Raw genomic sequence first — 15179 nt, forward strand, 5'->3', positions numbered from 1 at the left:
TCAGTCAGCATGGTCGAAAAAGGCTTACAACCATTGAGAGTTGTTCAAAAACTCACATCACTACAGATGTGAAAGAACGAGAACCATACTAAGAATCAGTGAAGATAAAATAGAGTATATATGTGTTTGACTGTCCCTGATTGGTTGATAATGAAAGTAAGTTTTAGTAAAAGCAATCTTTTGAGAGATTGTCCTACTTGTAACTGAAAAAAGTGAGGGACATTGTTGTATTAACATAATTTCCATCCCTTTACAGACCCGAATTTGTATAGAACCAGAAAATGGTGGGGCTGTTATGTTTTTTCTTCTTCACAAAAGCTGTCGTCATTGATGCGTCTATAATGATATAAATTTAATCATGAGCACTCAAAATTTAAAGTTACTGAATATTAATATCGTGGTGTTTGCACAAATTTACAGTGGGAACTGAATTAGTGCAAAGTCCTGAACTCTTGAGTTTTGTGCAGAAATGTGGAATCTAAGAGCAAGATACATCCAGAAATGTAGAGGTTTTCAATCTTGGATTTAGTCTCCCCATTGTGTTTCACACTGATATGCATATTCACAGAACATTTGTATAGTAATTAGTAGGAAAAGTGAGAATTTTAGATACATATCATAACGAAGACAAACAGTATATGTGGGTAGAAGATCATAAGAACAGGCTGGAATGGAGAAGTATAAAAAAACAATAATGAGTAGAAGTGTGCCTCTTTTTTATGTGTGCAACATTATTTTCTTGGCTTCAGTAAGCTATTTCATCAAAAGGAAGACAATAAAGGGTGTACAGTTAACTAAACCAATATGAATTTAGCTACTTAAAAGCTGTATCAAATTGATTTTAACCTTCTGGTCTGTTTCTGTCCATTCTGGTGATATGTCCACTGAATCAGTATGGTTGGAAAAATATTTGGCAAATTTAAAAAATTAAAAATCTTTTGGCAGATTATGATTATACCTTCTTCCTGAGAGAGCGTGAATAATTTTATTTCTTGGTTTGTTGATTGTGGTTGTTGCTCAGTTCAAATTCATCATTGAAAAACATTGATGCATTCTCACACTTTGTTACAAATATTTATTACAGATGCATATCATCAGATATTGGTGAATATAGCTTGAAAAAGTTATAACAGTTCCAGTTGGAACAATGAACATTGTTAATGTAAACCTTTCGGCAGTGTGTGATGCAGGATTGCTCAAGACTTTTCCATCTCGTATGCTCACCATGAAAAATCCATTTGCACCTACTGATGATGACTTTTAGGTAACTGTCAGAAAGGCATAATTGACGATATTCTAAGGTCTGCAAAAATAACTTTAGTCAAAAGTTATAAACTCGTACAGCTGTGGCAAAAATGACAGATTAGTACCTTTGCTGCTGTGGCCATGGTTGATTAGTTTGTTGATTCAGTGTAGTTTGATTTGGGTTTTTTTGTGATTCTTTTTTACCATATACTAGGTGGAGGAAGAACCCCGACAGACCACCAACCTAAACTGGTTGATCTGTGACACAAACTCACTCTGTGAGATGTTTAAGTGATATAAAAGCAAGCACCTTAGTACACTTGGGCACATGGAGCCTCGGTTGATTTAATGTTTATCTCCAACAGCTGAAGTCATTTAGACATGAGATCTCCGGGGTTTCAGTAGATCGTTATGGCCCTTACACCATTTTCAGATGAAGAGAATCTATATATGGCAGCCAGTTTTACTGCTGAAGAAAATCCAAGTCCTTTTGAGACACCAAACACCACTTATGTAGAACCACTGACCTTCCACAAGTAACTGGCAACATTCTCATTTACATATTGGAGGCAAGTAATCACATGACAAGCATCTTGTACCACTGCCATGGAAGCCCCTCAGATCTGTATCACAAGACAAGCATCTTATACCACTCTGCCATGAAACCCCCTCAGGCCATAGGTATAAGTCTCATATGAAAGACTAGAAGTGGGAGATAGAACCTGTGACAACTGGATTGAAAGTGCAGAACATTACTGCTAGGCCATCAGTGATGATTATGATGCTGTTGACAATACAGTTAACTGCAATGGCATTGATTTTATGAGTGCTCTGGGAAAAATGATTCTTTGACTTTCATCCATTTTTTTAAATCTATGATATACAAATGTTTGACTTGCTATATTTTTTTAATAACTTTATATTAGTCTTGCAACAAGGCGTAAAAATAAGACATCGGTAACTGAAAAAGATGTTCTTACAAGAAATGATATAGTGTAAAAGTAGACAAATGATGCAACATCACTTCCACATGCATCATTGTTTTTTTTTCTGACAAATATAAGTTTACCAAAACATTTATTGGAAAAAATAATAACATTGAATCATAGAATCTGACCACACATTTAAAGCAATACAATATTTACCTATTATTCTAATCAAAAGCAGCATGCCTGAAAACAAAGAAAAATAGCAAGACATATTGATCACTTTAGGAAACACGGAGTTTAATAAGGATACAAATTCATGATTTCTGTATTAGAATAGAAATATCTATTATAAAATCTGTATTCATGGATGTTAAATTAGTAGGTATTAAGGGACTGATCAATGACATCTACAAATAATAAGCCACTATGAAAATCTGTGATTTTACAGTATCAGAGACATACTTGGCTGACAGACAGACAAACAAAAGGACAAAAGACTGATTATAATGAATGAATACAAATAAAAATGTGCAGCAGATTATATGATGTATATGAATTCAGTAGATTACCTCCAGCCAGCTGTCATTTAAATCGCTTCTGTACCCAACCCAACATTAAAATCGCTTCTACCGCCCACTAACCCATAGCCAGAAATTATGTTAAAAAATGTACTTCTGTAGGGGGCAATGTTTCTCGATTAAAACACATCTGACGGTGGATCATACTTATTTTAAATTGCTTCTGTTGTGGGTTGGTTGAATTTGAAACTGCCTTCCCCCCGGGGGATATATGTTTCACTGGAACAGCCCTCAACACAATATTAATTGGAGCAAAATTTATTGCTGAACTCGTTGCAATTGATATAGGCAGATGTAGGCTAGTGTGAAATATTTCCTTAAAGAAACTTATATCAACTCACCGGAAAGGGCCTTTTCGTTATGAAATTCATCGATTATATCTGGGTATTCTTGCTTGAGTATCACAAAGAAATATTGAAGCTGTTTCTTTGGACTGCCAGCTAGATATTTTAGAAGACTTTTAACCCTTTCAGGTCTAAAGCTGGTTTTGAGAAGATCCTCATGGTCACTGAAATTGAAAACACCTTCTTCAAGAAGTTTGTCGATTAGAAGTAGTGGTTCTATTTCACTGCACAGATACTTCTGAAACTGGGTGTCGGATAACAAGTTGCAGTCATCGTCATCTGTAAAATATGAATAAGGTATTAATAGAACACCTAATACATATCAATGTAAACAAATGAAACTTCTATTTTGCAAGGTTTATTACTTCTTGCAACTGACACAAGTGTGTGGCCTTTAGGTAGTCATTTAACAAAATTTCACGTAAAACTGTTTTCTTGCTGTGTTGACAAATACACTATCGGATTATCCATGGTACAAAACCAGAACATCTAGAACTTTACTCTGAATCGGACAAAATATGCAATCGTCTGATGACATTTAATTTAATATCACTATAACATACAAAATCTTACTCTAAACATCAAGAGATAGGATGAATTAATAACAATAATAAATTAATGCGAGTTGGCTATACTTTCCTTTGTAGAATAGTCATCGGTAATGCATGTTACAAATTAGAAAAGATCATGAAAGTCCCACAATTGGTACTCAACCATTTCACTAAATTTTAAATAACTGATTTTATGTGTCTATTTTTAACCCATATATTTTGGTATCTTTAAAAGCACTTTCCCTTACGCTAGCTTAAAAACAGTTTTGTTTATTGAAACTTACCTTCTGTGATTACACGCACTGCGACTTTCCTTTGCTTCATGCTGTCTATTAGATGACCATGATCTGTAATTCTGAGGAGATCTTCAAAGCTTCCTTGGTTGAGGTGTTTTACTGCATATTTCACTAGTATGTCTGCTCTCATCTCTCTACTTTGGGCCTCTTGGATCTTCTCTGATAATAATTTATCTCTGCAACCTTGACTTAAGAGTTGGTCTATCATTTTATGCAAGGGTTCAATGTTCTCTTTTAAAAAAATGTAATTCTTTCGGTAATATAATATTCGATCATGCTTTGCAGATATAATCGGTGGTGACATCTGGAAGAAAAAGAATACGATTATAAGAATAATCTTGTCTATTGATAACAAAAAAATGATCAGACATTTATAACTAAGGACGTAAAAATGTTTGGCCCAGAAACGATAAACAAACAAAACAAATTTGAGATGCAGTTCAGACTCATATTCTCACAACTGCTGTATTTCGTATGAAAATAGTACATATGAGCACAATTATTTACGATTTGCGGAAACAAGGTAGGAAGGGTGAACTTTATTATTCAAAGGGATTTTAAAAACTTCAAAATATAAAATATATCATCATCAAAATGAACTTCCTTAATAAACAATATAAATTCAAACTCACCTGTTCGGGGATGAATAAGTCCATTGGTTCTTCAGATGTATCAAATGAAAACAAATGATAAAATCGTAAAATAAAATGGTTTAAAGTGAAAAAAATTTAATTTCTATCATTTCCACAGCATTATTCAAATAGCGATTGGGATAAGTAGCAATAATATGCAAACGGATTCATTGAGCTGGAATACAACAGCCAAATGTCCTTTTCAAATCGAGCCACTGTCAACAAGTGTAATAATACATTTATAAATCAAAACGTTTCATGCACATTTATCAACCACGTGCCGTACATTTTCTCCACTTCAAATGCGTGCTTATATAAGCATAAACAAAGATTGTAATTACAAGGACTTTATAAAATGAATAAGCATGTCAGCTCTGACTCGATAGAAACAATACGCAACGCAGAGCAGTATTCAGCAGGGATCTGATGAAAAGACTTTCTGGGGAGAGAAAGAAAGAAACCTTGTTGGAGATAAAACGAAAATAAAAGTACGAAAAACGAAAGACAAAAAGCAAAGAAGGAGAAAGAAAGAAACACTTTATGTTGCAAACAATCAAACGAATTCGCTGCGTCCATTGTGTTTATTGCCGGAGCAGCAGCTGTTAGCTTGCTATAATAACTGCCTAACCTGTTTTTGGACCAAAATATTACTTTTTACGAATTGATAAATAAATGTGCATTAGCAACAAAGTTCTAATGAGAGAAATGTTTTACTGTGATGAAAATACAAAGACGATCATCAACTGTAGTTTGAAGTAAGTGCTTACATAGTACTTCTATATTGGGAAAGTCCAATTATTAAATATGTATTGCCCTATTTGCATTATTTATGATTGGGCTACAAATTAAGGTATTCAGAATAAGGGGTATTTTCAGTTACTCTGGTTATCAAGTTTGTTATGTACTAACATAAAATTCAGAACATCTGCTACTGAAACACGCTGCAAAATAAAATACGGTGAACAAATTATTTGTCATTTGAAGCCTCCAATAAAATAGAACATGTCTGCTGAAGTTTAAATTAAAATAATCTGTAAATATGTGAATTTCCAATTTTGTATACAGTAAACAAAATCATGCAGAAGCATAAACATGCCGAAATTGATTTAAATCAGTCAGAAGATATATTTTGACTTTTCCTGGGTTTTGCCCCGATGCGGCGATCTCTTCCTTGATGCAGTTCAGTTTCCCTTTGTAAAATCTTTCAAGTCAATAGGAAATATGAGGCTCAGTCTTTAATCGTGCGTAGTGACTGAGACATGTTTACTAAACATTATGAAAAATACATTATAGTTGTCATTGTATTCAACGTAATTATTGTAATTAATAACAATAAACAAAATTTCGGACAGATAACAATTATTTTAAATGAGCTAGACCATTAAGTGGTAAAAAATATGAACGTAATAAAGACAATACGTCAATAAGACGAAACGGGCCTTACGATGCATCAGTTCATACACTCTATAATTAGTTCAGATGAATACTGTATTCGACCGTAACTATTTAAACATGGATTGTGTTTGCTTAATTTGAGAATTCTACTAGAATGTGCCCCTCTTTTAGTAGCAGCAACTCATATGTAGGCATACATCCAAACTTCAGGATATTGGGATGTCCCGCGTGAAACTTTACGACATAAAGTTAAACTAACAGTGATAAATATATACCGCCATAATCTGAATATAATTTTTAAGATAGTTTTTAATTAAAGAGAAATGAAAGAATAGAATAAAATGAAAATATGCATGAACGGATGAAAAATGAAAACCTGGCGATGTCTCCGAAAATGCGAAGTCATATTCATGCATGAGATTCGTAGAAGTGTATGAAGATTCAACCGAACGTCCTTGACCTGATCCTGGATAAAAAGAAACTTCAGAAATATTACCACAATATAATGTATTTATAAACGAGGACACATAATATCTGATTCTTGCTCTGCTTGTCTGCTTCACCATTAGTTTAAAAAATGCTCACAAATGCTGACATGTGGATATCTTCAACGTTGGTAAATATTTTACGTTTTAATATCAATGGATTTTACGACGACAGTAAACTTGAAAGTGGTAAATTTTACAAAATTAATTTATTTGTGTTATTGTTCTTAGCAGCGTATTACTAAATTAATCCAATCAGTTACCTGAAATGAAATTTATTACATCTCGCCATCAGTTAATGTTAGAGGACTAAACCAGTCTATTTAATTAATGTTATGACAAAAATTTAATTAACCATATCGATATTTGGTAAAATCATCAAACTATTGCATTTTATCTCAACTACGTGTTAAAGATGCTTCACAGTATCATGAAATAAATGTAGGTAAAATATCACGTGCAAAATAGGTAAGTCACTTTAAACCATTTCACTTTTATCTTACCCAAGAGACTTGGAGGTTGGACGGAGTCAAAATATGCTGAGGGCAGTGCACCATAGGAAGTATAGGCCGAATCTTCAGATATATCCGTGCCTGACTCGCAATGTTTCAGCTCTGCGAAGATATATAGGATATATAGAAAAACATGTTAGTCAAGTGAACAAATGACATATTGTCACTGAAAGAAATATGCATTTGCGTTTCTCTTCATGTGTATATAACTCTTTATGCTGTTCTTCTTTTATGAATTCATTTACTGTAGATGAAATAACATTAACTAAAGGCAAATTAAATTTGTTTGGCAAGATGTGCTGTTGGCAAAAAAATTTAAGTTTTCAACAAGCAGGCCGATTCACTGTTTTAATATCTCGCTATTATTTCAAGCAACATGTGTGGCTGTGAACTAATACTGATATATATTCGTTATGACAAATATCGCCAAGTCTCTGATAATGTACTTACTCCAAGAGATGAAGCATGTGGAATTGCATGGCTAATATATTGTTAGTGAGATAATCTGCCATGCCATTGCACAATAATTCAGAACTCCAGAAGGACTAATAAGGCACACATGGAATGGAGCTTCGTCTGTTTATTGTATACTGTCGTATATAAGACTCCAAGTTTAAAATAGAATGACTTCGGGGCTTATTCAGGTAAAAAAAATCATTTAATTTGAAAGAGTCACACCATCAAATTCCAGTGAAAAATCTAGGTTTTATTTTCTTTCTTTGTTTTGAATAAATGCCATTCTTGTGTACCTTGATATGCATGCTATAATAAGAAAGCAACTCATCAAGATTCTACTTTTCAGTACCGTTGAAGTCTGAAATTGATATGAAACCATATGCAGTAGAGGTGACAAGTTCATTTGTGTACACATGTACATAGTATTTTGTCCTTTCTTTTGGTAAAACATTAACCTAAGCAAAGCTAACAGCAATGATAATCTTTTAAACATTCAACTAACAGTGCCATCAACTTGTGCGCTGGTGAGCCGAAACGTTTTACGATTTAGTTTTGTCCTTGTAGTTTAGGTCCTATTTTTCAGAGTATACCACCAGTAGGTCTATCATGAAATCTCATAAAATATGTTCCAAATCAGTTCATTTTGTGTGAAAATCAGTGTTTACAAATGAAAAAAGGCATTAAGAAATACGGTCTGACGAACTTTCTTCAGATACGAAAGTTCTGAATGAAAATATAACTGCTCATCAAAATCAACAAGACTTTTGAAACAGTTAAAAATGTCGTTTTCATTTCTTCGTATCAGAAGCAGTCTCAAAGCTGACATAGCAGCATGAAGTGTTACCAAATATTAGAAGGCCTGCAAACCAGTGAAATTCTCAAATTTTCTATGCTTATTTGAACAAGAATTGTACAACAATATTTCTCTTTTCTGCGGCTGATAAAATGTGGTACAATATTAAACGGCCTCAAAGTGAAATAGGGCAAATGAAGTCAAATAGGTGACGGGAAGTACTATCAATGACTATGAATATATGCACTACACAAAATTGCAATAACAAATGTAAATGTAACAAGTATACCTCCTTCCTTCCTGCATATCTTTTCAAGTCCTGCTGTGCAATTCATATCCATATCACAAGCTTTTGATCTGAAACAATGAACCAAGGCATGAGTACAGTAATGTTCAATTGATGTTCTCTTTGATAGGTTTGAATATCTTAAATCCTGTCAGTGACAATATAGTACGGTCAACTGCAACTAAAAATGTCTGACAAGCTTTGTAATACTTCTCTATTGCAACACATGTTAGCAAATGACGCAAGGTATGTACAAAAAAAGTCTTAAGTGGGACACATTACAATTTCAGAAACGCCAGCCTCTATCATTCTTTTTCTATAATATCATAGCATAAATAATTACATTAAACCATCTCTTACTCATGTAAGTAAACAAAATATCTAAAACCATTTAAAGACACAAATATCACAATAAACATCGAATACCACAGCGACAGCATTTATTTCCGAAAATTGTTATACCACAAACGTCGTTGCATTAGTTTTGAATATGAGCACTATGTTAGATTTGAACTCTGGTAATATAATTTTCGTTCTGAAAGTTTTCTTAATTAACGCTTGATAATTGGATATAAAACAATCACAGTCTCTAAACAAAACAAGTCTCTAAACAAAACCAAGTAACTCTATAAAGTTCGTATGGTTTGATGGCATTATATGCCACCAATGACACACCGCTGAATTACACCTGATTGTTTGTCTGCGATGCCGTCAAATATACGAGTTTCCAAATACAAAAGTCTTCTATCTCGGACTACTCTAAGTTCACATGTTAAAAACATCAAACAAGGGTGAGGGTTATGAAGTAGAGCTTCATTCTGAGCAGCTTCTGCAGTTTCTGCCAAGCAATACAAATCCTTGGATGTATGAAGTTGATTGTTTTCACCAATTTGGTGAAAATAAAACCATTCGAATACGTTTTTCAAATAAATAATTTAATAATTTAGTGTTCATTTGCATAGCAATGTAGTATTTTGTCACAGATCTCATCGCGTTATAACGTATACGTTCGTTCTCATGAATTAAATTACAAATGGAAGCCTTTTTTATATGCCCAATGTACATTCATGGAAAACACCGAGGATCCTATGATTCATGGCTTTCATCCCGGTTATTATTCTATATAGTTCGTACTCAAACATGTTGATGTTTGTTTTGCTGAATATAGATTACAATTAATAATTTAGCATAATAAATATAAAGTATCAACGTAGTTAACCTCTGTTTATCGTTTTATTTTCATTTAGCATGACCAGCACAAGGCTAATTCCACCAAATCAAATTTAAGTCCCAAGGATAGGAATTCATATTAAATCAAAGGACAGATTTCAAAAAAGAAAACTTGATATTTTGCAGACATATATATATATATATATATATATATATATATATATATATATATATATATATATATATATATATATATATATATATATATATATATGAGAACAAGTGTTACGAATGCCCCATTAACTTACTTATATTTAATGCTAGTCATATATTTATATTTTTCCGCGAGAAAAGCAAGAGGAAACAGAATGTACCATACATTTTTGTTCAGTACTAAGAGTACATGTATGTATGTATGTATGTATGTATGTATGTATGTATGTATGTATTTATGTATGTATGTATGTATGGATGTAAGCTACGCACCTTTTCCTTGCTCTAGCAACATTACTGAACTGTTCTTCCCGGTCACACCGGATACTGCTGTTAAGGTTATTCGTCATTCTGCTGTTAATATGAAGACAGTAAACATAATTATGAATCAGCTGATTCAGTTATCTCACACAAATGTTGTTCCTTATATTTTATTCTTAGAAATTGCGAATTTCATTTTCCTTACGTTTTAAGTAATACTTGATGATACATGCGTGAATCATTAATATATATTTTGTCATTTTCTTAATAATCATATATATTAGACTAAAAAGTGATTTTGCTGAGAAAGTAAGATTATGAGATGTTGCTGAAAATAAGAGTTTATTTAAAAATCTTTGGTGATAATGGGAATTTCGGGACAAAATTTCTGGTGTAAAAAGTGCGATAGTTACACCGCATACTCTTGGTTTCGTCTAAATGTCCTAAGATGAGTTAGCAAACTAATTGATGAAATCATTGAAAAGAAAAGCTTGTTTTTGACTGATTACTTGTACTAGGTGTGTAATAAGTGCGCTGTTAAGTTCCCAACCTTTATCAAAACTGATCAATTTGGTAACTTAAGACAAGTTGGATTACAAATGTAATAAAAATAGAAAAAGCCCCAAAGTAAAGAAACAAATAAAAAAGCAAAATAAATAAATAACAAACAATGAAGAACAAGTCATCAAAAAAATGGTTTGCAGCAATATGGTGTCAAGCATGGTATGAAAACAGCACATTTCAGTTCATGCAGCAATCAATGTGTTGCTTTACTTACCAACATTAAAACAATTTAAATGTAATATCAGATATGGATACAAAATATTGAAATATAAAATATCATGCTTCTAGAAGTTATAGTGGGTTCAATTAAAACATTTTTAGTGCCTTGCTGCCGTCAGTACCCGCTTAGTCTATGCCCATTGAGATTGCTAAAAGAACAACTCTATGACGGCACCATTTTTTAAAAATTTTTTTTTGCAATAGAAAATTAATCAATTTGAAAAAGACCAACAACAACAAAAATAAAAAAAAATTAAGCATCAGATTTTGACAGAGGTTCCAAAAGGTCAAGCATTTTCATATCCGGGTCATGACTTATATGTGATGTCCCAGAAGCCCTTACATACATATATATATATATATATATATATATATATATATATATATATATATATATATATATATATATATATATATATGCGTGAATCCGCTACTAATAAAGAATAGCCATGTTCTTTTATCATGTTTATATAAAGGCTTCATTTTGCATCCTAAAATGAATGCTCACCCGAAATTAGATGGGGATAAGATAATAAATGGATAAAGAAACTAGGAAAGGGTCAGTTGACAAGCAATAGATTTTAACAGATTAAGGGATATGCGGATAGAAAATATCATGCGTTCTTGGCCACGCTTTCGTTTAAGGCGAAAACTGATTCTCTTTTTCGGACTCTATTTGACGGAAAATTAAAATAAATTTACAATGAAGCGGTTGATCTATGCACCATTGATGGGACGAACAGTGTTTCATTTATCTAATCATTTTTTACCGATGTCACCTGTAAAAACATCGCCTAAGCCCATTGTACGATACAGCATTAATATATTTGACGATATACATACAATACGTAAAAACCAAACAATTTGTGAATTGTTCCAGTGCAGTTTGGATATGGTGAATGAATTTAACATTTGCTTCATTCCAGCTCTCTTGGTCATCGAATGGTTAGTCTTATTCGGATGAGCACAAATATATACACACTTATGGGCCAAATATCAGTCCTCGTCTTTAGTCGTACTATAAGATTATTAATGGCACTGTCCTTCGTAAGTGTAAAAATGTAACATTGTTTCGGTCTTGGCTTTAACCAGGCTGCACTGACGTGTTGATAGATTGAACTGAAAACCATTTTATGCTTGATTTCAAACATTTAAACTTTCTCAATCTCTCTCTCTCTCTCTCTCTCTCTCTCTCTGATGAGCTGACTTCTGAGAAGGAGTTAGGTACACTTATTGTAATTTGTTTCCTTCTTTTTCAAACAATAGTTATCAGCCTACTGTAATTTTCATATAAACAATCATACAAAAGATGATAAACACCGATTAGGTTGCTAGTGTTTAGGTTGATTGATTGAGTATTTAAAGAAATAGAAATGGCTACAATAATTATGGAAATGTGCTTTATTAAACATGCCTGTAAAATAAATCTCACACGAGTTACATTATTAATATGCACAAGTATTACCTAATTACTTTAAAATAGACGACATGCATCAAACAATTCTTTGACAAGCCGATTGTTCAGGGTCTGGAATCTCGGCATATAATGCAGCCCGCAATTGTCCATATATTGTATTTATATCATATGCAAATACATGTGTTTGCACTGTGAATGGAGTTTAAGATTGACTACGGGCAACTGTGTATTGACCGAGTGAATGAACTACTCACATCCCTACCAACTGTATCCACTACAAAATGCAGTATCTGCCTTTTGTTGCTATTTAAAATCACCTTCGCAATTTTATAAGTTGATTGTTTGTTTTGTTTTGAGTTTCTACTTTTTACATTGATAAAGTTAATATAAGACACATTTATGATTTAAAAATTAAAGATGGTTAAAAGGAAGAAAGTAGAGCACTACAAACATATGATTAGCTCCATCGTTGACATGAACGCTCAGCCCTTCACGTACCAGCGCATGGAACTTAGTGTGGAATAGCAACCAAGCGAAATGATGAACAAACAAGAGGTAATTAAAATATTTTAATATATTTACAATTTATCTAAATCATTATTCTGCTTTCATAACAGTACTAACGACCATAAACTCTCTATCTCTCTCTCTCGCACCCCTTGGTCAGCTTGAATTAACTTTTACCATCATTCATAGGTCCAGAGGCATCTTGGGATGACACAAATGGAAATCCTCCTGTTTGCTCGTCTTTGCATAGATTTTCGCTCATATCTTGCTACTACGGTCCAGAGAGGAAGGGAATCGAACATTTTCATACTTAATTAATAATAATCAATTTTAGAACAATATAAAAGGTTGAAGAAACAACAACTAAACATTATATACACAACTGTATGGACCGCTCCAGTGGACTAGTGTTTAATGCGTCCGCATCGGATTCGGCAGGTCGCGGGTTCGAACCCCAGCCAAATCATACCAAAGAGTGACAAAAATGTTACTGCTGCTTCGCTAGGCGCCCATCATTAAGAGTTAGTGTTAGGACTGGTCGGCCTGGTGTCAGGATAATATGACTGCGGGGGACATCGTGCTTCATGTCTGCGGCATGGTTCCCCACACTGCATATATCATAGGAATACGACTGAAAACTTGCTACGGCTACGTTAAAAATTCAGATCACAAACACACATCGTAGTACATGTATATGTACCACGTAAATTTACCGTATAATGTCGACATGTTTTGTAACTTTCTATCTTTGATTAGATTAATCCCAAAGCAAGTGCACACATACCGTTACAACAGACCATATTTTTGTAAGTTACTTGGTTTAAGACTAATTTCAAGGTTTTCATGCAGCCAAATTTCTTTATCTCCCTCAATCCAGGTTTCTGAGTATGGCTATCACAAAGAATTGCAATGAAATTGTGTATTCATTTAGAAATGGGGGATTATTAACACTTTCATCGTTATTTTCATACGCCACTAGTAATTGATAATTGGACAGAAAAAAGTAGCAAAGGCGCAATTGCAAAAATGTTTATATATGCATATTATTGCTTCATGGGAATATCGGATCACAAATCGATATACCAACAATATTCGTATATCAAATTGCTTTATACCAACACTTTAAAAGCGATGTTATTTGCAATATATATGTAACTTTATATGCATATATGTGTATATATATGTAAATATATATATATATATATATATATATATATATATATATATATATATATATATATATATATATATATATATATATATATATATATATATATAAAACTGACAAGATAAAATATAAATATATAGTGCCTGTTGTCAAAACTTCCTTCAAATATTCATGTTTTATTGCGGATTACAAAATGGAAATTATACACTTTAACAGGGATAGACTGATTATGGAAACTGTTGACCATAATGTAACAGACGATTGCGATATATGTAAATATACACAAAGGTGATGATAAATGTACTTTTGGGAGATCGCAAAGTATGAAACTTGCAAATCATAAAGAATTATTAACTCTACACGGCATCTCTTAAATAGTTTCATCCTTGCCCCCAATATAATGCCCGAGATTAAAATGAACATTTTCCTGGCATCAGACAAGTAGATTCTGAAAGTCCTAATAACAATAATACAAGTTTTTATTATATTCTGCACCAAATGGATGACTTGTGCTAGTAACTGATGACGAGATTTACAACTATAACAATTGTATCAGATAGGTGAGGTGGAGAGCATAAAATCAGATTAAGTTATTTTTTATTCCTACTTTTTGAACTTCTGACATTATCAATATTCAATTGTTTACATGTAATATATTGCACTGAAACAGTTTCTGATCACATATCGTAACACGTTCATGATCTCTCCTTCAAAAGGATCAAATTAATGGGACCAAAGCAACACTGTTGTGTCCATATTAGACATCAGATCACCACCATTTTATTTAGAACAGACTAGACATCATACGTTGTTTCGTGAACACCCGATGGCTAGTTAACTTTCCAGTATGGGGTAGAAAATCGATTTTCAAGATGCCTACCATGGTGGTAAAGTAAACTTCAGGTCACTTTTCATTGTTCTCAAAAGATGTATTGTTACAGCGGTATTTTGCAATAAAAGCAAAACTGGTGGTGGTTTGTCCTTGTACATATATTACAGGTGGAACAATGCAAAGATTTTTTCCCTTAATATAAATGTGGGAAGTAGCCGAGACTCTAGATACCGCTGACATAAAAAACACAACTTTAAAAACATTTAACAACGCTTGTGATGTATATTTAATTTGCATGTGTTGGCCTTTATGATTATTTGTTACGT

The 15179-nt window shown here is 33.0% G+C and overlaps 1 protein-coding gene across 4 annotated transcripts in view; it reads right to left on the reverse strand.

Moving 5' to 3' along the window:
* Window positions 1–15179, reverse strand: part of LOC149775614 (uncharacterized) — a 54043-nt gene that overhangs the window by 21377 nt on the left and 17487 nt on the right. For all 4 annotated transcript variants that reach the window (XM_089944267.1, XM_089944268.1, XM_089944269.1 and 1 more), the window contains 7 exons: window positions 10159–10239; window positions 8506–8573; window positions 6959–7069; window positions 6347–6436; window positions 4576–4604; window positions 3932–4247; window positions 3094–3375 (listed from right to left, as the gene is read on the reverse strand). In XM_089944267.1, the coding sequence (XP_089800393.1) occupies window positions 3094–3375; window positions 3932–4247; window positions 4576–4604; window positions 6347–6436; window positions 6959–7069; window positions 8506–8573; window positions 10159–10235 (973 nt within the window). In that variant the 5' untranslated portion in view covers window positions 10236–10239. The remainder of the gene's footprint in view (window positions 1–3093; window positions 3376–3931; window positions 4248–4575; window positions 4605–6346; window positions 6437–6958; window positions 7070–8505; window positions 8574–10158; window positions 10240–15179) is intronic.

This window comes from Sinohyriopsis cumingii, chromosome 19 (genome assembly GCF_028554795.1).
Source record: "Sinohyriopsis cumingii isolate HCF-2022 chromosome 19, ASM2855479v2, whole genome shotgun sequence".
NCBI classification, from domain to species: Eukaryota; Metazoa; Mollusca; class Bivalvia; order Unionida; family Unionidae; genus Sinohyriopsis; species Sinohyriopsis cumingii.